Genomic DNA, 25,441 nt, shown 5'->3' with positions numbered 1-25,441 from the left:
GAGGTATTAGGGACCTGGACTTGATCAAGGACCTGGCACGTCATGAGACCAGGACTATGAAAGAGCTCCTGGAGTGGTGCAACGAGTTTGCAAATATGGCCGAGGTACTACAAGCTAGAACAAAAATAATCGAGGCCAAGCCACAGGACAACAAGAGGCCAGCACCTGGTGACCGCAAAGAGGGTAAGAGGTCGAGGACAGAGCGCCGACAAGAGCAGAGCGACCGCCCATCCAGGAGGACAGACCGCCGCCCAGAGAGAAGTGAGAGGGCAAGCACCCCTGAGTTCACACCACTGAACACCACCAGGTCCCAGATACTCATGCAGATCCAGGACCGTGACCTACTCCATTGGCCATGACCCATGCTAGCAGCGCCAGAGAAGCGAAACCCTAACAAATATTGTCTCTTCCACAAAGAGAATGGGCACGACACAGAGGAGTGCTATCAATTGAAGAGAGAGATAGAACAACTGGTAAAAGCAGGAAGCTTGAACAAATATGTGAAGGGGAGACGTGACAACCGCTCAGGCCAAGGAGATAGAGGTCGCGACGGAGACAGAGTGGAGCCGAGACGAGAAGAAAGAAGAACAGATCGAGAGAGAGACCACCCAAAAGAGCGGAGAGATGCCACAGAACCTAGTGGCACCAAGGGACCTCCCATCCTCACCATACTTGGAGGACCAGGGCAAGAGTCCACCAGAAAAGCTAAAGCTCATGCCAGGTTCGTGGGAGTGGCAGAGAAGCCCAGCAAGATAGCCAAGACTGAGGCGGTGATCTCCTTCTCAGATGAAGACTTGGAAGGACTAAACTTCCCGCATGAAGATGCCCTGGTAGTACAGGTGGAGGTAGCCAATCGACCTGTACACAGGGTATTGATAGACACGGGGGCGTCCGTTGACGTACTCTCCTTGGACGCCTATCGATAGTTCGGGTTTGGGGACGACCAGCTCAAACCAGAGCCCACTTATCTCCATGGATTCTCAGGTGCCACCGCCTCCATCAGAGGTACCATAGAGCTACCCGTCACCTTCGGGGTACACCCTCAACAAGTAACCATCATGGTAAACTTCATGGTAGTCAAGTCCGTGGTGTCCTTCAACGGCCTCTTAGGGCGACCATCACTGACAGCCCTTAGAAGAGTCATATCACCACTTCACCTGAAGATGAAGTTCCCCACCGAGAATGGGGTAGGCGAAGTCCGAGGAGATCGAGAGAAAGCAAGGGAGTGCTACGCCACCTTCATGAAAAAGAATAATGGCAACACCGTGGAATGGCACTCTGCCTAGAGAGCATGATCGGTGACCAGAGAGATGAACTGACAGAGAGAAGGGGAAGGCCAGTGGAAGACCTCATCCCATGGCCCCTCAGCCAGGATGACCCCTCCAAGGTCGTTCAGGTCGGCTCGCTGCTAAGCAAGGAACAGAAAGAAGGGCTTGGACACCTCCTCCAAGCGAACATGGATGTCTTCGCATGGTCGACCTCCGACATGCCAGGAATACCACGTTCCATAGTGGAACACCGACTACATGTCGACCCAACCAGGAAGCCCATTCAACAGAAGCGGCGTAACTTCGCCCTTGACCGACAAGCAGCAATCAAGGAGGAGGTCGAGAAGTTAAGCCGATCAGGGTTCATCAGAAAGGAGAAGTTCCCAACATGGCTCGCCAACGTGGTCATGGTACCAAAGCCAAGTGGGAAGTGGAGGATGTGTGTCGACTACACCGACCTGAACAAGGCATGCCCAAAAGATGAGTACCCACTGCCCCGGATCGACCTACTGATCGACGCCACCGCCGGCCATGAGATGCTGAGTTTCATGGACGCCTACTCCGGATACAACCAGATCCTCATGTATGAGGATGACGAGTCTTACACCGCATTCCGGACGGACAAAGAGAACTACTGCTACAACGTCATGCCTTTCGGGTTCAAGAATGCAGGGGCCACCTACCAGAGAATGGTCAACAAGATGTTCGAGGAGCAGATCGGGCGCAACATGGAGGTATATGTGGATGACATGCTTGTGAAAAGCGTCCACACCAACCAACACCTGACCGACCTAGAGGAAGCCTTCGCGATCGAGGAGGAACCGGATGAAGCTAAACCCGCAAAGTGCGCCTTGGTGTAACGTCGGGAAAATTCCTAGGGTTCATGGTCTCGGTCCGTGGAATAGAAGCTAACCCATCCAAGATCAAGGCCATCCAAGAGATGGCACCTCCTCGAACGGTCAGGGAAGTGCAGAGGTTGAATGGGAGGGTCGCCGCCCTTTCCAGGTTCGTGTCACGATCGGTGATAAGTGCTTACCATTCTTCAAAACATTGAAGAACCTCCAAAGCCCTAAGGACTTCACATGGACGGAAGAGTGCCAAAAGGCGTTCGGAGAATTGAAGGAGTACCTAGAGAGCCCACCGCTGGGCGGCCGAACCTAACGAAGAGTTGCAGCTATACCGGCCGCCACCTGTCGCGGTCAGCGCGATCTCTTGAAGGAAGAAGACAAAGTCCGAGGCCCATTTACTACGTCGCCATGTCCTGATCGATGCAGAGACCAGGTACACTAGGATCGAGAAGGTAGCCTATGCATTGGTAATGGCAGCCAGGAAGCTACGACCATACTTCCAAGCCCATACCATCGCAGTCCTCACAGATCTACCCTTGAAGAAGATATTGCACAAGCCGGACGTCTCCGGACGATTGATAGCATGGGCGGTGGAGTTAAGTGAGCATGACATCAAGTTCCAACCAAGGACAGCCATCAAAGGCCAGGCTCTTGCAGATTTCATTGCGAGTGTACCCGATCCGAGATCGAGTCACAAACAGGGAGCCGAAGAGAAGGATCACGGATCGTGGGACATGTTCATGGACGGGTCGAGCAATGCGGCGGAAGCGGCCTGGGCTCATATTAACCAGCCCGGGATTTCGTATCCAATATGCTCTGCGGTTCACCTTCCAAGCATCTAATAATGAAGCAGAGTACGAGGCATTACTAGCTGGACTCCAGGTGGCCAAAGCCATCCAAGTCACACACCTATCCACCCGGAGCGACTCCCAGCTCGTGGTGAACCAGGTGAATGGAGAGTATGAGGCAAAAGATGAGAGGATGGCATCATACCTAGCACGCGCTCAAGCATTGATCGAGGGTTTCGATAAGTTTGAGATGGTTCGAGTTCCCAGGGAGGAGAACGCCGCCGCTGATGCCCTATCCAGGCTAGCCAATGAGGAACTCCGAAATTTGGCTAGCGCAGTCTATGTTGAGATCCTGCATGAGCCAACGTATAAGGAAAAGCGAGTTAATGAGATCACGGAGGGACCTAGCTGGATGGACCCTCTACTCAACTACCTCGAACGATGTCTTACCGAAGACAAGGCCGAAGCAAGGAAGATCAAGATGAGAGCTGCAAAGTACACCGTCCTAGACGGGCACTGTAGCGGGGCAACAAGCACCACTACTCCGGTGCCTAGGACCAAAGGGGGCGAGTACGCCCTAGCCGAAGTCCATGAGGGGATATGTGGAAGCCACATGGGGGGACGAGCCCTAGCCTACAAAATCCTCCGCCAGGGACTATACTGGCCACGAATGCAAGAGGAGGCCATCCAATATGCCAAGAAGTGCGAGCAATGTCAGTTGTTCGCCCCAGTACCCCATCTACCCGCCACCAAGCTGACATCAATCCTCAACCCCATACCTTTTGCCATGTGGGGACTAGACATCTTAGGCAACTTCACCGCAGCACCAGGAAACAGAAAGTACCTGGTCGTCGCGATCGACTACTTCACCAAGTGGGCTGAAGCTAAACCCTTGGCCAAGATAACAAAGACAGAGATGGAGAAGTTCGTCCGCGACGACATCATCTACAGGTTCGGGGTGCCACGGATCCTCATCTCAGACAATGGAAAACAATTCAACAACCCTAAATTCCAAGCATTCATCACAGGCTACAACATCGACTATCGGCTGTGGTCGGTAGCATACCCACAGGCCGATGGTCAGGTGGAGGTCACCAACAGAACGCTACTGGAAGGAGTCAAGAAAAGGCTAGAAGGAGCCAAAGGCAAGTGGGTAGAAGAGCTACCAAGCGTCCCGTGGGCATACCGAACTACGACGGACGCCCACAGGAGAGCCCATTCCGCCTAGCATATGGCATCAAGCATTGGCGCCGGTAGAGGTCTCGCACTATGTCCCATAGGGTTACGTACTTTAATGAACGCACCTATGTCGACGGACTGCGGGCGAACCTAGACTTTATAGATGAGGTCCGCGAAAGAGCACTACTAAGGAACGTCGCCTACCAGCAACGTACTGCCAGGTACTATAATGCCAGGGTTAAGGAAAGGCTATTCCACCAGGGAGATTTAGTACTACGGAGGGCAAGTGCATCACAGCCACAAAAGGCAGGGAAGCTGTCACCCAACTGGGAAGGACCCTACATAGTCTCCAAGCAGATACGCCCAGGGACCTACCACTTGAAGACTCCAGGGGGCAAGAAGGTAGACCGTACCTGGAACTCACTATACTTGAAGAAGTACTATCAGCAGAAGTAACAACAGCGGAGTTTGGCACCACCAACAGTAGCAGTAGATGGCATTACAGTTTCAAAGATGAATTGAAAAAAATTCGGGAATACTCGGCTTCTTCTACTACTCAACTGAGGCTTCGTGCCTAAGGCGATATGCCAACATCGAGGCTTCGTGCCTAAGGCAACATGCCAACATTGAGGCTTTATGCCTAAGGCGATATGCCAACACTGAGGCTTCGTGCCTAAGGCAACATGCCAACATTGAGGCTTTATGCCTAAGGCGATATGCCAACACTGAGGCTTCGTGCCTAAGGCGATATGCCAACACTGAGGCTTCGTGCCTAAGGCGATATGCCAACATCGAGGCTTCGTGCCTAAGGCGATATGCCAACACTGAGGCTTCGTGCCTAAGGCAACATGCCAACATTGAGGCTTTATGCCTAAGGCGACATGCCAACATTGAGGCTTTATGCCTAAGGCGACATGCCAACACCGAGGCTTCAAGCCTAAGGCGACATGCCAACACTGAGGCTTCATGCCTAAGGCGCCATGCCACCATTGAGGCTCTACGCCTAAGGCGTTAACTATCAAGGGTCAGAGAGCATCAACGCCCAAATAATCACCAAGAGTCAAGTACATACAAAAGCAAGCATCACAATCCAAAAGTTATCATCAAAAAAGTCAACATCCAGAAAGAACATGTATAAAATCAGGGGGCATCTAGTGGAGGAGCAGCCTCTGATCCAGAAGGAGACATCATATCAGCCTCAGCCGAACAAGCAACACTCTCCTCTGGTAAGACCGCACCCTCCTCTGTCACCACAACATCATCCTCAGGAGAGACACGAGCCACTATAGCAGTCTCAGGTAGCAGCGTAGTGACCTCAGGGAACCTTGAGAAGTTATAATCATGGGTCTTCTCCAGGATGCGAACCGCCAAGTCCGAAGAAGTCAAGACGCTAGGAATGAAAGCCAACTTACTCCTAAGGTCACCAACAGAAATAGAAGCTCTGGAGGCCCTACGACCCCTACTAGGGGTGGAATCTCCAGAAACCTCCTCCTCCCCTTCACTACCAACAGGGGAAGGCAAAGAAGAAAAAATATCCGCGGGGAAGAAGACTCCTCAAGGGATCCAACCACGACCGCAGTCAGATCAGAGTCATTAGGTGATGACATGGATAAAATAATGAAGCAGACTAGCTACTTGCTCAGAGCAACGATCTCCCAGACAAGAAGCCAGCAAGAAAAATGAAATGAAGACCACCTGCAAAGTATAAACAGTAGATCCATCACATACAAGAGGAAGAACAGGGAAGAAGAGCGAGGGTCCATCACACCCAAGGCGCGGGCCACCCCTGCGCGGCCACATCAGCAGGGCGCGGCCTCGCCGCGGCTACACCCGTAGGCGCGGCCTCACCGCGGCCACACCAGCAGGCGCGGCCTCACCCCGGCCACACCAGCAGGCGCGGCCTCACAGCAGCCACATCCGTAGGGCGCGGCCTCACCACGGCCACACCCGCAGGCGCTGCCTCATCGCGGCCACACCCCGCAGGCGCGGCCTCACCGAGACCGAGGAGACACCATACAAAAAAAAAAAAAAAAGGTGGGGATCGATTTACCTCAGAAAAAAGGTGACCGCGGGGAAGGGCAAGCACACGGCGATGGCGTAGCCACACCACGAGGCACAATCAAGGGATAGAGGTCACAAGAGGCAAGGCAGTCAAGCCAAGCACCACTCAAGCCTTCCAAGCAAACCAAGGCACCAAGATAACACAACCCCAACACAAGGACCCAAAATCAAGCAAAATGGATACTAGTGGAGGTGACCCAAAAACAAGCACATGGTGGGCACCAAAGAGAAGACAAAAGACAAAAAGGGGGAATTAAAGGAGAGCAAAAGGGGAGACAAAAAGTAAGAAAGAGAAATGAGAAGTGAAAGAAGAAGGGAGAGGAAGGAACATATACCTACTAAAAACAAAAAGAAAAAGTGTAGGAGGTAAGGTTTGAACCCCCAACCTCTCCTACCTCATTAGTGGATTTACTGAGCAAACCCCACGAAAGTCTATTCGCGCGGACCCCTCACTATGCAAAGACACCTACTCTCTTGGACATCCTATCCCAAGAGAGTGGGGGGCAAATGATACATCCAATATTCACCGGGCCAATCAACGATCGCCACGTGTCACAGACAACCCGCTCCATAGCTAAGGGGAACGAACCGGGGTCCCAGCACCACTCGGGGGCGCGGCCACCACTCGGGCGCGGCCCCGCATCAGGGCGCGGCCTCCTCACCCAGGCGCGGCCTCCTCACCCAGGCGCGGCCTCACCCAGGCGCGGCCTCCTCACCCAGGCGCGGCCTCACCCAGGCGCGGCCTCCTCACCCAGGCGCGGCCTCACCCAGGCGCGACCTCCTTACCAGGGCGCGGCCTCACCCAGGCACAGCATCGTGGGTACAAACGTGAGGTGGGGGCCACTCACCTATGACCCGATCGTATCGCTACAAGACTCATGTCACCACCAGGACTCTAGACCACCGCTTAGAAGTCACGTCATCCAGACGGATTCAAGCACCAAGGACGTTATCACCATATGCGGGTATCTATCCACCAAGGATCCTGATGCCACCAGGACACTCCCTCCCACGGGGAGATGGCCAATCAGGATAGAGCCCCGTTACCCAGGGCCTCTATCCACTCAACGGCACAATCGCCATCAAACTAGGACTCTCCACACCGCCATATGCTACTATAAAAGGCAAGGTACACAACCCCATCGGGGACAGCTAAACTCATACTGAATAATCACTATTCATCTGTTTGCGCCAAGAGATCTAACTTTGGCATCGGAGAGCCCTAGGCCGGGACCACACCGGTTCTCTCTATTTACCCCTTTGGTCCACTTGCAGGTGACGGCACTCGCAGGACCGCTAGACGATTTCTTGACGCAACAGTTCGAAATCAAACGGGGGTCTGAATTTGGATTAGTTTGGACATATAACTACTATTATTATAGAGTCAAACCTTAAAAGTTTTGTTTTATGGTTCTTGGGCTGCGCTGGCTAATTCCTTATATTAAGCTCTGTAGTGAAATATAACAGCCAAGGTATGGTTTGAGAGACTAGTACACTATGTGAAAAATTAAAATAGTTGTAAACACTCACTTGTAAACGAGTTGTTGGGGTTAACTTGTTTGTGCTTCTGTCTTGCTTGTTCAGCAGGATTAACCAAATTCAGTTTGGGTGCTTCTAGTTCCAGTGTTATTGCAGTCTAGGCTAGGGCGGAAGACTAACTCAGAGTCGAAAGCAGTTGTAAGCTCATCTATATCAGTTTTAGAGTCGAATTTGTCACTAATGTATATCATACTAATCTTTGCTTCTTCTGACTTGAGGAACACTCCTTGAAGATTGAAATCTTCTACTTCCCTTTGCCAATCTGAAGGAGGTTTGATGTCTTCCAAGAACTCCATTTTTAGGAGGTTTCTACATTTCCCGAAGAACTCTTCAATCCACTCTAACCTTTGTGGGTGCTCATTGATGGGTTGTATGAGAACTAATGGGGAGATCCCATAGATCCTTACCATAGTAAGTTCGGGGTACGAAAATAATGCGGGAACGGATATGTACGATAATTAATCGGCCCACACGGCAATAGTTTGTTTTAAAAAACCTGATACAATATACAACAATTAATTTGTACGTGTTTAATACGTGTTTTAATATAGTTGCTCTGAAATAGTACGAGAGCAAAATTATGGGTTTATCCTCGTTAAAATCAAGGAGAAAACTGATTTTTTCATAATTAAATTCTAATATTTTCATGCATTCATGAACACTTAAAACCAATATGACTTTCCAATTTGAAATCAGTTCTCATTCTTTTGGATCTCTTTATCTAATATTAATTAAGTTTAACCAATTAATATGGCATATAATACGGCGATTAATACATAAATATATATTAATACAGCAATTAATATATCATTTAGGTTTAGGTTTTAGTTTTTTATTTTTGTTTAATTAAATTAAAATACATAAATATTTATTAATTATTAATACATCAAATAATACGACAATTAATACGGCGATCAATACGGCTGCTTTTAAAAGTTGCGTACGGAATTAAGCTACCTCATAGAATACAGTAAGAGTCAGGAACTTGAATTATACGGTCGGATACGGCAATTCATACTCAAACTTACTAACTATGGTCCTTACACCCACACTATTTTGATTTCTTTTTAAGTCTGCTCAAATAGTAGTCCTAAATTAGTTATGAGACCTCTTCCTTTCTAGTTTCCATCCTCCCTCGGTTAATTCTTCTGCCTTGCTCTCCCAACTTTTTTTAACCCATAGTTATATATTTAATTTTTTTTAAAATAATAAGAAACATGACTCGTGCCTTGACCAAGTTAGACTCATCCGAGTCACTAGGTTTCTAAGGTGGACGAGTAGAGTCAGAAAACCTGGTTCTCTGAGTCTATGGTGTTTCTTATGCTATCTCATAGCGTATTGTTTTAATCATTTTTTAGGAAAATAGAAAAACTATGTGAGAGGGCACAAGAAATGTCTTAGGCTTAGAGAGACTTTATTAATGTAATGGAGTACAAGTTGTCACCAAAGTGGTGAAGTATGAAGTTGTACCATTTTTTAGGTATACCCCAGGAGAGTTGAATTCATTGCATTATAAATTGCGAGATGTTGGTTCTTGGCAACTGAGTTATTCCTTGGGGTTTATATAACATTCTTTAATAGCCCCTTATCTTGTAGTGAAAAGTTATTTAATGCATATTTAATGCTATGTTAAAAGTAGATTTTCAAAAAAATTGAAAGTAATATAACACAATATTTATTTGGGGTTTATATAACATTCTTTAATAGCCCCTTATCTTGTAGTGAAAAGTTATTTAATGCATATTTAAGGCTATGTTAAAAATAGATTTTCAAAAAAATTGAAAATAATATAACACAATATTTATTTGAAATGTCAGGTTTTTTTTTTGTAGAAAGAAAGGCTATTTATTCTTGCGTGCCCAACGCCGAACAAAGAAAATCCAAACACATAAAACAGATAGAGGACATGATAAATACAAGGTATGGATATATGGTATCCAAAATCAATGAGCGAAAATTGACAGGTTACCCTCATTAGAAATGAAAAAGTATCTTAAAAAGAATAAAAAAAAGTTAAGATTTACAATTAATTCACCACTTTAGTCACAATAAATTTTTTCTTAATATAACAATAAAAAATAAAACAAAGTGGAGGTGGGTTCTATCTTGTGATGAATTGAACACCCTCGTTATAAATTTACAATTAATTTAGAACTGCAGAAAACATGCCACAAACAAAGCTTGCTTCTTTCAATGAAAAGTAACCCCTCAAAATTGATTAAAAATTCTTAAAGGTAAGATAATTTCTTGCCTTTCTTCACAGAGAAAATGAATAGTAACTTGTAATAATATTATGTTTTATATATCATCAAGGAGGAATCTAGTATAAAATAATGAGATATATATATATATAGTTAGGAGTGTATGTAGCATATCATGTTGCTTACTCAGCTGAAGCTGATATACGCATAACAGATACAGACTCATCCGTTAGATTATCAACTAATGATCTTAGACTCCTAATAAACCAATTAATAAACTCTTTATAGAATTATAGAAGTATCTAACGAACTAGGTTATGTAGTCACAGAATCAAAACCAACCCACTAAACAACATAAAAAAACAAAAGGCCAGAGGAAAGGTGACACAAAAGGTTACTAAGCAAGGACAGACGGATCTTTATCCCTTACGATTCCCTGTCCGATACAGTTCTTGCAATTCTACTCATAGGAGGCAGAAATGACCACCCTACCCACTGCTCGAACACACTGCTTGGGTGGGATCCACCCTCCTCTTGTTAGAGGCACTAGGGAACTATATTGGGTAGGGAATTGCAGGAGATGTTTTTCTAGGACCGATGGGATTTGTGTATGTGTCCAGATCAGGTTTTCGTACGGTTCTTGCACGTCATTTAATCGAGGCATGGCTCTTTATCCCCTACAATTCCTTGCCCGCCCATTTCCAGCAATTCCTCTCTTAGGGGGTGAAAATGACCACCCTACCCTTGCCCAAACAAACGGCCCAAGTGGGGTCCACCCCCCTATTAGAGGGACTTGGGGAAATAGACCAGGCAGAGAATTTTCCTAGTAACCACCGGTAAAAAGGTTCGTAATATCGGCATCGGCTGGATCGGATCGGGATCCCCCAAACTCAAACTAATATGACACTTTTGCCCCAATATTTTGTAAAAAAAAAAAAAAAACTGATTTTTTAACCTTTTTACCCTTGTCCGTACAAGTGGATCAGATATTGGGATCGGTCTCGGCTGATACCAATCCGATATCCGATCTGAGATTACGAACTGTGACCGGCAACCTCCGATTTAAGCCCACAATTATTCTTCTCTCCTTTTCATCTTTTTAAAAATTTTATTCAACTTCATTATATTATTAGGGGCACTGTTCTCTGCTGTGAAGCGCATCTAGGCGCAAGCTGCGCCCAAACACATGGGGTGGGATTACGCCATTCATGGGGGCCGGGCGATCATTTCATGCATCCTCCATGTGTTTGGACGCATCCTACACCCCCAGTGGAGAGAACTTTATCCCATATTATTATAAGTGGACCCCACATCTTACATCTTATGTCTGCTTATTCCTCCTTCCACAGAAGGCAGGGATGTGTATCCGTCGCTGCAACTCCGCCCGTAACTCTAATTTTGTGGTGCGCGCGATCCTTTCTCACCCGCCTTCCCCTGCTCTCTACTTCATCACACCGACCAACAATCTCTTCTCCTTGCATCATACCACCCCATCTGATGTCGTTTCCCAAGACCCAGCCCCACCCCCACCACTCCCCTGCAAACCCCACCCCTCCCTAGACGGCCACAATTTCTTGCAAACAGCCGCAGATATCGGCGATGATTGAAAGCATTGACATAAGAGGAAATCACTGGTTCATTATATGACTCATATGAAGGCTCTCAAACTATTTCTCTTTCTATTTCTTATTTTAAAATATGCATTCGTATAGAAGTTTAATTCAAATTTTTTTTTTTTTTTTTTCTTTTGGACATATATAAGTGAAATTACAATTGGATGGGATGTATGAGCAATTCATTTTAAGAAAAGCAACAGTTCAATGGTAAAGGGCAAGTTGGATCAAGTGAGAAGACGTCAAGGGAGGTGGTAGGGAGCAGGGAGAGGGGGTTGTGGGTCGGTGCGATGAAGTAGGGAGTAGGGGAAGGAGGGGGAAGCTGGTTACGGTTGAGTTGCTGTTACCAGCGGGGTTGCAGGGGAGAGGACAGTGAAAACCGGAGAGGGAGTGTTGCATATGGGGGTTTAGTTGTAGGGCTAAGTGTTGGGTTATTGCCGCGGGGAAATAAGGATCTTTATCCCCTCAATTTGCCTGCCCGTACTTGACATCAAGTATGGACAGGTAAATTGAGAGGATAAAAATTCACCACCATTGCCTTCTTTGAAACGGAAGAAGTAGAAAAAAGACGGGGGCCATTGGGCTCACTTATAATAACGCAATTGACTATTGAATAAAAAATTTAAAATTGAGACCATTTTGTGTGATTGGATTAAGCATATCTAGGCTGCAGGCCCCCTAGTTTTGAGAACAGAGTTTCGCTCAGCATGGTCTCTAGAGAACAACTTTGCATTTCTATTTTGATAAATTATCATTTGGACAAACTTCTTAAGAGGTTTTTCTCGGTGTTTATTATAACTTGTTATTTCATTTGACATAATTGGAACAAGGTTATTTATCAGTCTGTAAATATTGATCCAATGTGTGTACTTAGAAACTGCTCTAGATGGATTTCGGATCTTAAGATTTGTCCCCCTACCCCCTCTTTTCATAATGATTCTCTATTTCCTAATGTTGTTGATAAGATCCCTTTATTCCTGATCTCTTCTCTTCCTGCTTTAATTTTCGCAGCATCTGCTAACTAAGTCCTAGACACAATGGGGTGGACATACTACATTCTGTTAGATGGAGAGATTGTTTTGGTTGCTGTAAGTTTTCCGGAATTAACTAAAAATTTTGAAACTAGGGTGTTCAACTTGAGGAAGGGTCTGGAACATGCAGCTCGCATCAATATGACAATTAGAGAAATCTGGTGTTGCAATGAGGACATTACTTCTTTTTTGCCTTCTCCTCAGATCCCTTGATCGTGGGACTTAGTGCCTCATTTTTTGAAGGTCACTAACATGTTAAATGGTTGTAATGTCATAGTGAACCAGGACCCCTCTATGAGACATACTTTTGTGTACAAAAACTCTTTGTTCTTTTAGTTATTTTTTTTAAAATGAGTTTTCATATTACCAAAAGGAAAATAAAAAATGAAAGAGAGAGAAGAAGAAGTGCGGGCTTACAGAGTTGGTTGCCCATGGATACGTGAACCTAATTAATAATGGGTAAGAGTTCTTTGTCTGGAGGGGCCATGTAAGGGGCAATGGGAGAACACATGGTGGTCTCAATAGGGCAGTCATTAATGCCTTTCATGGTGGGTGAGGTGGTCATTTCGGCCCCCTTATCTGTTTTGTTGCACATTCTGAAAATAGAACTTTCTCCCATAATTTATTTGGAGAAAAGTTCAGTGTGGGAGAAAATGTAATTCTCATGCTTAGACACAATGGAGAGATGAATTTTTATCCTCTCAATTACACTGCCCGTACTTGACCGTCAAGTACATCTAATAGAGGGAGGTGGACCCCACCTCAGGCAGGGGATAGGATAGTCATTTCTACCTCCTCTGTTAGATGTACTTGACTCAAGTACGGGCAGTGTAATTGAAAGGATAAAGATCCGGCAAAATAACTGTCCAACATTTTGGGATTGGTGTGGTTTGTGTGATTACACTTTCAACAAAAAAACAAAAAACTTTCCAATAGACTCTATGGAAGGTGAAAATCACACCCCTATGATGTTGCTATGCGTGCACACGAACGGCCAAGCCACCTAGAGGGAACGCTCCCACAATTTATTTATAGTAAACCAAAAGCCAAACGCAAGAATCATATTGCCATCTGCTTAAATCTGAAAAATAACAATCCCATTCAAGCCCATCGGCAGAGAGAAGAGAGAAGAGAGAGATGTCAAACACCACCACCACCACCACCACTCCCTACGTGGTAGAGGATTGCCGTGGAGTCCTCCAAGTCTACAGTGATGGCTCAATAGTCCGTTCTGATCGGTCACCCTTCAACGTTACCGTCCATGACGATGGCTCTGTGATCTGGAAAGACGTCACTTTTGACCCAATTCATGGTCTCCAACTCCGTCTTTACAAGCCCTCTTCTGCTAACACAAACACTAAGCTCCCAATCTTCTACTACATCCATGGAGGTGGCTTCTGCATCGGCTCTCGCACTTGGCCTAACTGTCAAAACTACTGTTTTCGTCTCGCATCAGAACTTCAAGCCATCGTTGTCGCACCTGACTATCGTCTGGCACCTGAGAATCGCCTTCCAGCGGCAATTGAAGATGGATTCGCATCGGTTAAGTGGCTCCAAGCTCAGGCTCTTTCCGATAATCCCGACACCTGGTTGACTGATGTCGCCGATTTCGACCGAGTTTTTATCTCGGGAGACTCCTCGGGGGGTACCATCGCTCATCATCTCGCAGTTGGACTCGGAGAAGGATCGCCCGAGTTGGCTCCTGTTCGAGTGAGAGGTTATGTGTATTTGGCTGCTTACTTTGGCGGCACCGAACGTGTGAGGTCAGAGGTGGAGGCACGGAAAGAGGCTGTGCTCAAAATCGAGATTTCTGACGGGTATTTTTCCAAACTCACCACCAACAGTGGTCTGAAATTTTTGAATTTTCAATCGTAATTTTTGAATTGAATTCGTCTATCAACTATTGGATTGACATGCACGTGATAGCCTGTGAGTTGAATGCAGCATAATGACTGCTCAACCCCAAATCATAGAGAATCCAAATCCGGGTCTAGGGCTGGGCAATTGCTAGCCGCAAACATGTTTTATATACAATTAATTGGACCAAAACCTTGGTTAATTTGGATATTTTGTAATAAAGATGATGAAATTGGCCAGGTTTTGGAGGCTGTCACTACCAGTTGGAGAGACAAGAGATCACCCACTGGCGAACCCGTTTGGACCTGCTAGTCAAACCCTTGAACATGTGGCTCTTGACCCTATCCTAGCGGTAGTTGGTAGCTATGATATACTAAGGGACAGGAATGAAGATTTTGTAAGAAGATTGAAAGAATGGGGAAAGAAAATAGAGTTTGCAGAATTTGAGGAAGCGGACCATGGTTTCTTTGCTCTCCAACCCAACAGTGAAGCAGCAAAAAAGTTGATGCCACTCATCAAAAGATTCATCACTGAAAACTCCAGCAACTAGAACTGAGTTGCTCTTGCTGCACAAACAAGTTGTCTATGTTCTTTAAAAATACCTCCTGGTTGTTCCAATAATGAGGATCTAGTAAAACCATATTTTCTATGTCCTCTAATGTTTACCATTCTCTTTAGATATGAGTTACAAGGTGGGAAAAATAATCTTGAAGGTACTTTGGTAGATGTAATTAATACTCTGTTCATTAAAACACGTTGTCATGTTCCAATTTGATTTAAGGATGTCAATTGGTTCGGTTTCAGTTTCTATTCGGCTGAAGATACAATATGTATAAACAATACAAAACCTGAAAAATGAATACTTTTCATAACCTCAAACCAAAATTGAATCAAATCGGTTCGGTTTTTTTGATTTTTTTATTCAGCTTTATTCGGTTTTTATATGGTCTTGATAATTTGGTTAAACATTCGGTTTTGTTTGGCTTATTCGTACGAATCTAGTTTTGAAGAAGCAATTTAGGCACGAAAAAAAAACGAATAGAAGTGTAAAACTGCAGAAGAGAAGTGAGGTGAGTCAATAGTCAAGGATGAAGGTGGAAGAGATAAAGTGAGAACTAAAGAACTTGTGTCATAGTCTTTTAGGATTCAGTATGGTTTAGGTTCGGTTCGGGTTTGATTCATACTGTCACACTTCATTCGATTTGGTTTAAATTGACATTTTTTTGCCTAAAATCGAAATCAAACCAAATGAAATTTCACCTTCCTAAACCAAAATAGAATCGGATTTTTTTCAATTCAATTCTGTTCAATTTTAAAAGACCAGTTTCAGTTCCGATTTTCTTGTCCAGTTCTAAATTGTCGCCCTTAATTTGATTAGCACTAAAACTTTGTGAACGTGAAACTCAGTTGATTCTTGTGTTTCACTATAAGCTCACCAAGCCACGCTAGCTTCAAAATGATTTTCTCATAAAGAACGCCACCCGGTTATGCCAGACACGTCACCCTCTGTACCCTGACACAGGGGCATGCAAAATAACCGTTGCAACCCTGATCATTTCTAGGGTTCCAAGAGGGTGCGACAATCATTTCGTGCTCTCCTATGTCAAGGCGCAGGGGTGGCGTGTTTGGTGCGATCGGATGGCGTTCTCTTCCTAAATATAATATTTAGACCATAAAAGAAAGGTCCCGATAAGTGCCATGATGGTTAGTACATTGTCATCATTGTCAGTGATACCACATCATCTAACATAAGAAATCCGTGTTCTAGAGGGTATTGTATCCATGGTCAAATTCAACCCAAAATCAATATCTTATATAAAGAAAAAGTTTGTCAAAATTATGAAAATTATAATAAGTTTGTCAAAATTATGAAAATTATAATAAATGCCATTAGCCTCTATTAATACATATTATTATCTACTAGAATTTATGGTACGTTCATAATTTTGAACTGTGTTCTATGTACATTACCCCTCAAGGGGACCTAAGGTTTTGGTGAAAGCTAGAAGACGACTGGACGAACTGAAAAAAAACAGATGAGTCGTTAAGTGGGCATTAGGTTAAGATTCACCACTACATTATACAACATAATGCACCTTTTATCGTAGTCCAAATGACCAAATCACAACCCTCCTCCACCCCACCCCCCCCCCCCCCCCCCCAAAAAAAAAATTTTATTGGTAAAAGAAAATATCCATCATGTGCTGAAAATCATTTTGATATACACTGAAATCCATCCAATGTATAAATTTACTAAAAGAGTTTGCGTTGTAATGATGAATGAGAAAAGAGGGGGCAAAATGAAAGTTTTAATAACTTATTTGAGACATGTTGACACAACTGTTAGAAAAGGGGAGCTACATGAAATTATCTAGGTTCATTTTCTTGTTCTCTGATGTTCATTTTTTGTGTTTTTTAAATGGGAGGGATATTTTGTTAATTACTTCGGTCAAGAATCAAGATCAGATAACTTTTCCTATGATATCATATTTTACCCTATATGGTTTGAAATCAAAGGCTCTGTTTGATTGCAAGGGGAATTATTTTTTTTTTTGGTTGAAGGAAAGTGAAATTTTTTTTGCAAGGGGAATTAAAGGGAAGGAAAGTGAAATTTTTAAACTTAGATAGTAAACTTTTGTAAATATTACTCTATGTGACTATATCACTTGTTCCAAATCATTCCATATTTGGTTATTGAATTTCATTTTACTTTCCATCGAATTCCCTTTGGTTTAAAAAGTAAAATAAAAATTACATATATAACAGCCAAAGTATGGTTTGAGAGACTAGTACTAACATAGGAAAAATTAAAATAGTTGTAAACACTCACTTGTTAATGAGTTGCGGGAGTTAGCTTGCTTTTGCTTCTATCTTGCTAGCTCAGCTAGGATTAGCCACATTCAGTTTGGGTGGTTGAAGATCTTCCCGCTTCTACTTCCAATGTTATTGCATTCTAGGTTAGGGCCGAAGACTAGCTCAGAGTCAAAAGTAGTCGTAAGCTCATCTATATCAACTTTGGAGTCGGATCAGTCACTGATGTATGTCATACTATTCTTTAGTTCTTCTGACACGAGGAACAATCCTTGAAGATTGAAATCTTCCACTTCCGTTTTCCAAGAACTCCATTTTTATGAGGTTGCTATAGATCCCAAAGAACTCGATCTCCAGTCTACTCTAACCTTTGTGGGTGCTCATTGATGGGTTGTACGGAAATGGATGGGAAGATTCCATAGCTCCTTAAACCCACACTATTTTGATTTCTTTGTAAGTCTACTCAAATAGTAGTCCTAAAGTAGAGTTATGAGACCTCTTCCTTTCTAACTAGTTAATTTCCACCATCTATGGGTGGATTCTTTTGTCTCGCTCTCCCAATTTTTCTATTTGAGTTTTTTAAACCATAGTTATATATATTTAATGCATTACAAAGTAATAAGAAACATGTATCGCCTTGACCAGATTTGACTCATCTGAGTCACTAAGTTTCGTAAATGTACGAGTCGAGTCAGAAAACCTAGTACTCTAACAATGGTTGTGAATGGTATTAAATTCTTTGTCGTTGGACGGACCTCTCTCTATTTTCTATGGTTTCTCTTTTAATTCATATGATATACATATTTTACACCTTATGGTTCGAAGTCAAAGGGGATCTGAATTTTCGTTAGTTAGGCCATATAACCATTATTATTATAGACTCAAATCTTACGTTTTGTTTTATGGTTCTCGGATACGATTGAGCTGGCTAATTCCTTATATTTAGCTCGATCTGTAGTGAAATACAACAACTAAAGTATGGTTTGAGGGACTAGTACGATATAGGAAATATTAAAATAGTTGTAAACACTCACTTGTAAACGAATTGTTGGGGTTAGCTTGCTTTTGCTTCTGTGTTGCTCGTTCAAGTGTTATTGCACTCTAGGAATATTAGCAATAACACTGGTATCATCTCTCTCTCTCTCTAAATTAATTACAGCCCAAAGTTAGTAATAGCTAAAAATTAACTGGACTTTTTCCCAAATTAACTATAACCGAAGACTTTACTCTATTTACTGCTGGAGGTAGTACTACGATTTTGCTTACAAACAAGAAAGAGGCAAAGTGTACATCCAAATACAAGCTATTACGATCATTTTTTTGTTTTTTGGTGATAGCTATTACGATCAGTTAGAGAACCCAAAGAGCCTTCGAAGATAAAGCGTACATGTCTTGGACTTGCAGTGAGGAAATGATTGGCAGAGCTTTTCGTATCGACCTCTACAAGTAGAGGTGAGTAGCAGCAGCGAGCAGTAGGGAGAGATGGTGCATTGGCGGTGAAGCGAGAGAGGTGCTATGGCAAATGGATTAAAAGGTTTTGATTTTTTTTTCCGTCAATCCTACGGCTAAAAATGAGGATTCAAGCTCTGAAGGGGATTAGTGCTTTGCCCATTGAATTCTCAGCAGAATTACGGGATCAACAGCGCGATCAATCTTAGTTTCCGTTGTGAACCTCCCAATCCCATACCTAATGGAAGTGTGAGTCGTGTCCTCCTGCACTCCCAAGGCCCTCAGAACATAAGCCTCATCTCCTTGGAGAGTGTGGGTTGCCGTAGCAGGAGAGGTAGAGGGGAGCATGGTGTCCTAAATCCTAGGGTCGACTAGGGAGGTGGGTTACACATCCAGGTAGAGAGGATGTTTCTACCTGCTGAAGAGGCGAGGATTTTGCCCTAGTCAGTGCTGCTGTGGCTATGGAGAGAGCTTGGAAGTGGGTAGGGCACCCCCTTCTGTTGTTGTAGATTTGTCGGAGCTTCAAAACGAGAAGACTTGTAGTCATGGATGTTTCCTCTGCGAATCGTTTGGATTTTATTAGAATCCACAAGCTCAGAGTCGAGCGTCTCACCTTCGTCGGAGAAGAAGAAGTTCTGAGGAAGAAGAAGGTGACTATGATGCCTTCTCATCGTTTTTTATCCTTAGGGTAAAAAGGTCATCTTACATACATCTAGAAAGTTATTTTGGAGATTAAAAAAATTAGCATTTACCCACGTCATGACTTAACATAAGGACGCTAACGGCATGGATGTAATAAGTAGGGGATATGGATATAATAATGGAAAATCAAGGGAAAGAATATTTAATTATGGCAAAGTACAAGGCAGAGGATGTAATTTTTTCAAAATAATATTATTATAGAGTCAAACCTTCAGTTTTGTTTTATGGTTCTTTGGTTGAGCTGGACAATTTCTTATGTTTAGCACTGTAGTGCAATGTAATAGCCAAAGTCTTGTTAAAAAAAAACAAGGGTTAATTCCAAATGCCCTCCCAAAAAAGGCCAAATGTACAGTTGTCCCCCTAAACTTTCACTAATGCAACGTGCTCCCTGTTTTCCAAACTAAGTACCAATATAGTCCCTCCCGTAGCCAAAGTCTTGCAAAAAAAGAAAGGGTTAATTCCAAATGCCCCCCTGAAAAAGGCCAAACGTACAGTTGTCCTCCTAAACTTTCACTAATGCAACGTGCCCCCTTGCTTTCCAAACTAAGTACCAATATAATCCCTCCCGTTAGTATGAGACGTTAAATGATAACAGAACTTAGTTTTTGAAACCTTATGGACCATTCTGCCCCCTAATAGGGTAAAATGACCAAAATGGCATTACTTGGAAAAGAAAAAAAAACGTACAACTCATCTTCCCCAAATCGTTTAGGGTTTGGGGAAGATGAGTTCTTGAATAGGAAATCGAATGGAAGTGACAGGAGACTTCATTTCTGAGCAACTGAAACTAAAACCTTATCGGCTATTCTCTCTCTCTCGCTCTCTCAAACACACAAAATGAGAAGAAAGTTGGATCTCTTACCTCAGTCGCTGCTTCTTTCTTTTAGGACATATAGAATTCCTAGTGTGGGTTGTCTTGTCGTAATCCGTATTCTCCATCGGAGAATGAGATATGAAGATCCAGAATAGAAATGGGGGAAACACCTGACTGCCCTCCTCTACTTCTGTTCTCGTTTTCTTCCATTTTCTCTTTCTCTTCATAGTCAATTCATCATCACTCATCACGGTTCTCATCCCTTCACAGTTTAAGAGAAAAGATGCGACGTCGCCGGAGAATCTAAGAAGGCTCTCGTATTTCAAGTCCCAAACCCCATTTCTTCAAGATAATCGCCAAAGCAATTCTTGAAAGTGGAGAGCTAGTAAGTCTCTCTCTCTCTCTCCCTCTCTTTCCTTTCATCATTCTGCTACTCTTTGATAGCCATCTTGTAATGGTTTTCAGATTTTTCATTTCACTAAGATCCTTCGTCAAATGCCAGTGGACTATAATTAACCTAGTTTTACACCCCCCCCCCAAAATCCAATCTTTACAAACCAAATCTATTATTAGGTGGTGATGTCGGTGGTGGGAGGTCGTGGTTGAAGGATTATGTAGACAGATTGGCTTCATCGGCTTCGACGTTGTTTTCATCTCGAACTCAATCGTTTCGATACTTAGGTAGGATTTTTCACTGGCAGTAGTCGCCGGAGCGATTTGTATATCGGGAGTGGCCGTCAGAGCGATGATAATGTCGTTACCGGTTTTAGGGAAGTCGGAAGTTGGGATTTGGAGGGAAATTGGGTGAGCGAAGAAATCGGGAGTTGCCACTTCCATTCTTGATTTCTGATTCAAGAACTCATCTTCCCCAAACCCTAAACAATTTGGGGAAGATGAGTTGCAGGTTTTTTTTTTTTTCTTCAGGTAAGGCTATTTTGGTCATTTTACCCTATTAAGGGGTAGAATAATCCATAAATTTTCAAAAACTAGGATCCGTTATAACATAACGTTTCTGATTAACAGGAGGGACTATATTGGTACTTAGTTTGGAAAGTAGGGGGGCACGTTGCATTAGTGAAAGTTCAGGGGGGCAACTGTACATTTGGCCATTTTCAGGGGGGCATTTGGAATTAACCCAAAAAAAAAATAGAAATGTAACAACCAAAGTATGGTTTGAGAGACTAGTACAATATAGGAAAAATTAAAATAGTTATAAACACTCACTTATAAACGAGTTGTTGGGGTTAGCTTGCTTTTGCTTCCATCTTGCTAGTTCAGCAGGATTAGCCACATCTAGTTTGGGTGGCTTGAAGGTCTTCTTGCTAGTTCCAATGTTATTGCACTCTAGACTAGGGCTGAAGTCTAACTCAGAGTCGAAACCAACCGTAAGCTCATCTATATCAACTTCAGAGTCGGATCCGTCACTGATGTATATCATACTCATCTCTGGGTCTTTTGACTCGACGAACAATCCTTGGAGACCGAAAGCTTCCACTTCCCTTTTCCAATCTAAAGGAGGTTCGATGTCTTTCAAGAACTCCATTTTTATGAGGGTGATACATATCCTGAAGAACTCTTCAGTCCACTCTAACCTTTGCGGGTGCTCATTGATGGGTTGTATAAGAATGGATGGGTCAATCCAATCCCTTCTCCTATTGCATTGACCGTGGAGGTTGAGGTTCTGTGAGCCGATAGAGAGTTGTTCACCACATTATATAATTGCTGAGTATGCACCACAAACTTGTTCTGATCCAAGAAATCTTGGATAGCATGTTTGAGTATGATACAGTTATCCATAGAATGTCATTTTGTGTATAGCAGGTGCAATACAATTATCAAGTTTTTCTTCCTTCTCACAAAGGGCCTTATTCTGAGGTGATTCCACACTAATGGTTGGTGGAATGTTGGAATTGATGACGGTGTCATGAACAAGGATTCCCACATTTGGCTCAATTCCTTGAGAGGGTTGAGTCGAGGATAGATGTGGAATTTCTTGTGGCAATAAGTTTTTTATGACATTACTCAAATCCTCTACAATTTTCTTTACATTAGAGACTTCTAAACTGAGGTTATCCACTCTTGTGGAAGAGCCCTTATTGGTATTCATGATTGATGATGATCAGGCTATAACCTCAGTTGATAACTCTGTGATCTTGACAAGTCTTGAACCCTCCCGGCCCCACACTCGAGGTGGGTAGTTTTCGATTGAACGTGAAATGGTGCCTAAAGGAAAGATTCTTACATTAGATCTCGCTATAACCTATCATAGCCTTTGATGTCATGACTCAGGAGAAAGGTGTTCACACACATGATGAACAAACAATATTTAGACAAAGTTGAACCATCCAAATATCATAAATGGCTCAAGATCACTAATTATAGTTATTTGCAAGGGAAATCCAGGGATTGGTGGAGGTGGTGAAATAATTAGAGATAGTGATGGCAGGGTTCTTGCGGCTTTTTCAAACTACTGTGGACAGAGTTGGGCTTATTGGATTTTTACGTTAACTCCAATTCAGCTATGATTGTGAACTTCGTGTCTCTAAAGACCTGCAACCTGTGGAGTTGCTGTTACTGGTTTCAGGAAGTCCTATCTCTTTGCGTATCTTTAAGAACTTTTATTCTTTTTTGTATAGGGGAAGTAATAGAGCTGTAGACTGGTTAGCTAATCTGGCATGTGAAGAGGCTAACAATTCTCTATTTACTCATATCAGGATCTTTCAGCGGACCTTCGGCATATTGTTCGAGCAGACAAAGTTGGCTTACCAGTTTTTAGATTGTAAATCCTTTTTGTCTTAATTGTATGGGCATTTATGGGGTTCTTGAGTTTGAGAGAGCTTTTGTTGTTCTAGGGCTTGGGGTAAGGGAGGCTAAGTCCCCCTCATGTTATTCATTTTTATATTCCACTCAATAAAATTTATGGGGCAAGCCTAGGTCCCAAATAATATTCGGGTTAAAAATAAAGCATGAAATTATCTTATAATAAAACATAAGGTTCACCTACAATAGCAAGGAGCATCGTATATACCTCACACCCGATCTGCACCGAAGTGATCAAGAAGTACATCGATGCATCCCTTTCATATACCCAAAGGTATTAGATTAGAGGGTGTGAGTTCATCATGGGGGCCCACGAGTCTGCACTTCGGTTCCATTTCTAGTTTGGGTGGTTTGTCATACATCCGTGAAGTGAGTGTGTGCACAAGTGTATGTAATGATGAGAGTTAGTACAAACAAGCCCTAGCAATCAAGGTACAACATACAAGGCCCAAACAATACAACAAAAATGGGTATGTTGAATTTTAACATGTATTCCCAAGTGAAGTCACCATTGTGGGGACAAAAGGGGTTTTATGACATTTCCCCTAATTTGAAAGAGTGCAAAAGGTCCCTTGACCTCTATTGACTGGGAGTCACCACCTAGATAATGTTCTAGGACCCAAATAAATCAAAATAAATCTAAGACTCTATTCCAAACTGATCTAGATCTATGTTAGGTGGCGGTCTGAGGAAAATGTTTGATATCTCGGATCACCCGGTGAAAACCAGACTTTAGCCTTAGGTTTGTTGATTATGAAAGGGCCAATTGCATATAAAACTAGTGCACAGAAGGAAAAGAGGGGGGAAAAGATACATACCTCAATCTTGTCGTGTTGCATGGTTAGTATACTGAATGTAAAGCATATATGATGGTGAAAACATTTAAATTCTATGCTCAACATGCTAGGCAAACATACATGTGAAAATTACAGGATGGTCATTCAATGTGCATAACATCATATATATCATACAAAGCATGGAAATCAAATGGAACATAGCGTACATGCATATTAGATTTCCTAAACATAATCAATCAATGATAAAACATTAAATAAAATAAAATAAAATAAAATACAGGAAATTTGTGCATAAAAAATACCCCAATACCCATGTACCTAGACTTGACCTAGAAAGAGCGGAACATGGAAAGTGGAGGTGGGGAATGATCCTAAATTCAAAAACATCGATAAAAATCATAAGTCAAAATAACTCTGAAAACTACTGATAAACAGTATAGAAAAAAAATCAAAACTAAGAATTACAAAGTGGAAATCGAAGATTCACAGTGAAATTCATGAATAGAATTGTGTCCAACAAAAGAGAAAAATAAAAGGAAAAATAGCAAACATCTAAGAAAAATTATGGAAAATCACAATGGAAAGCTGAGACATAAGGCTAAAAGTTTATGTGAAGGGTCTTTGAGAAAACCAATATAACTATGCACATCACCACTGCCACGCTGAGGGTAGAAGTAATGTGTGTTCAGTAAAACTGGGATAAAAATTTTCAATACGTGATAATTAAAATTGAATTAACAAAGTAAAGATCACGATCCAATTGACTCACCTATCTACAACTTTTGTAAAGGAGGAAAGTTGGTTGGAGAAGCCTAGACTCAAGTTTCAAAGAGCTCAAGTCAAAACTAGCATAGCAGATCAACAACATTAGCTCTGAAAGAACTCCCAATACACAATACTTCTTCTCAAATATGTGAAATCCTCCTAAAACATGAGAGGAGACATCTATTTATATCCTTGAGGACCCAATTTTGCCCATGGTATAGGCTCATTTCTACCATTCTCATGGGATTTCACTCCTCTAAGGGAACGTGCCAAACATGAAAAGAAATCACTTCTATGCGCAAAGGGAAGGTTTTTAATTTGATTCTTAGGGTTCTAGGGTCTTCTATGATGTTCATAGGGTCTTAAAGTATGTCTAGGTGGGAGCCAAGATCGGCCGATGCGAGACCAAATCGAATTTCAAGCTGAAAGGGGAGAATCCCAACAAAGTCGCGGGAAACGACATGTAGTGAAACACTGAACGACATGTAATGAAGCTTGAACGACATCGTCTGCCCAACAAGCAATGTCGTTTTCACGGTAGTTGGGGTCATTTTGAGTCAATGTAAAACCAACTCAGGTTGACACCATGGGTTGGGCACGGTTGGGGCCTAAGCCTAAACTAACATTGGTCTTGGTCTTGGTCCAATCTAAATATGTCAAAGCCAATTAACCATGATTTGGAAAATTTATTTGTCAATTTAAAACCTCATATACTAGCATGGGAGCTCAAAGCACTATCCAGGGCAAGAAAAACACTCTCGGACATAACCTAACGATTTTTCCACATTTTAGGGAATTCCAACTCATCATCGTTTGGACCACTCCGGATGACAATATGAAGCTTCTACACTCATCCTCCTCTGGAGTCCATGGTCCAATTTTTATCCCCAACTTACTA

At 42.9% G+C, this 25,441-nt stretch overlaps 1 protein-coding gene across 1 annotated transcript; it reads left to right on the top strand.

Annotated features, from left to right (window-relative positions):
* Positions 1–13,650: 13,650 nt before the first annotated feature.
* On the top strand, positions 13,651–14,946 carry LOC122650081 (probable carboxylesterase 15). Its single transcript, XM_043843381.1, has 2 exons — positions 13,651–14,345; positions 14,626–14,946. Exons 1-2 carry the CDS (start codon positions 13,666–13,668, stop codon positions 14,933–14,935), a joined length of 990 nt encoding a protein of 329 aa, XP_043699316.1. The 5' UTR covers positions 13,651–13,665; the 3' UTR covers positions 14,936–14,946.
* The last annotated feature ends 10,495 nt before the right edge of the window (positions 14,947–25,441 follow it).

This window comes from Telopea speciosissima, chromosome 2 (genome assembly GCF_018873765.1).
Source record: "Telopea speciosissima isolate NSW1024214 ecotype Mountain lineage chromosome 2, Tspe_v1, whole genome shotgun sequence".
NCBI classification, from domain to species: domain Eukaryota; kingdom Viridiplantae; phylum Streptophyta; class Magnoliopsida; order Proteales; family Proteaceae; genus Telopea; species Telopea speciosissima.
The sequence above is the reverse complement of the archived record's forward strand: the minus strand, read 5'-3'. Positions and strand labels throughout refer to the sequence as shown.

Coding starts and splice junctions, on each gene's coding strand:
- LOC122650081 (XM_043843381.1), top strand. CDS start 13,666: ATGTCAAACACCACCACCACCACCACCACTCCCTACGTGGTAGAGGAT. Junction 14,346..14,625: donor AAAATCGAGATTTCTGACGG/GTATTTTTCCAA, acceptor GAAATTGGCCAG/GTTTTGGAGGCTGTCACTAC.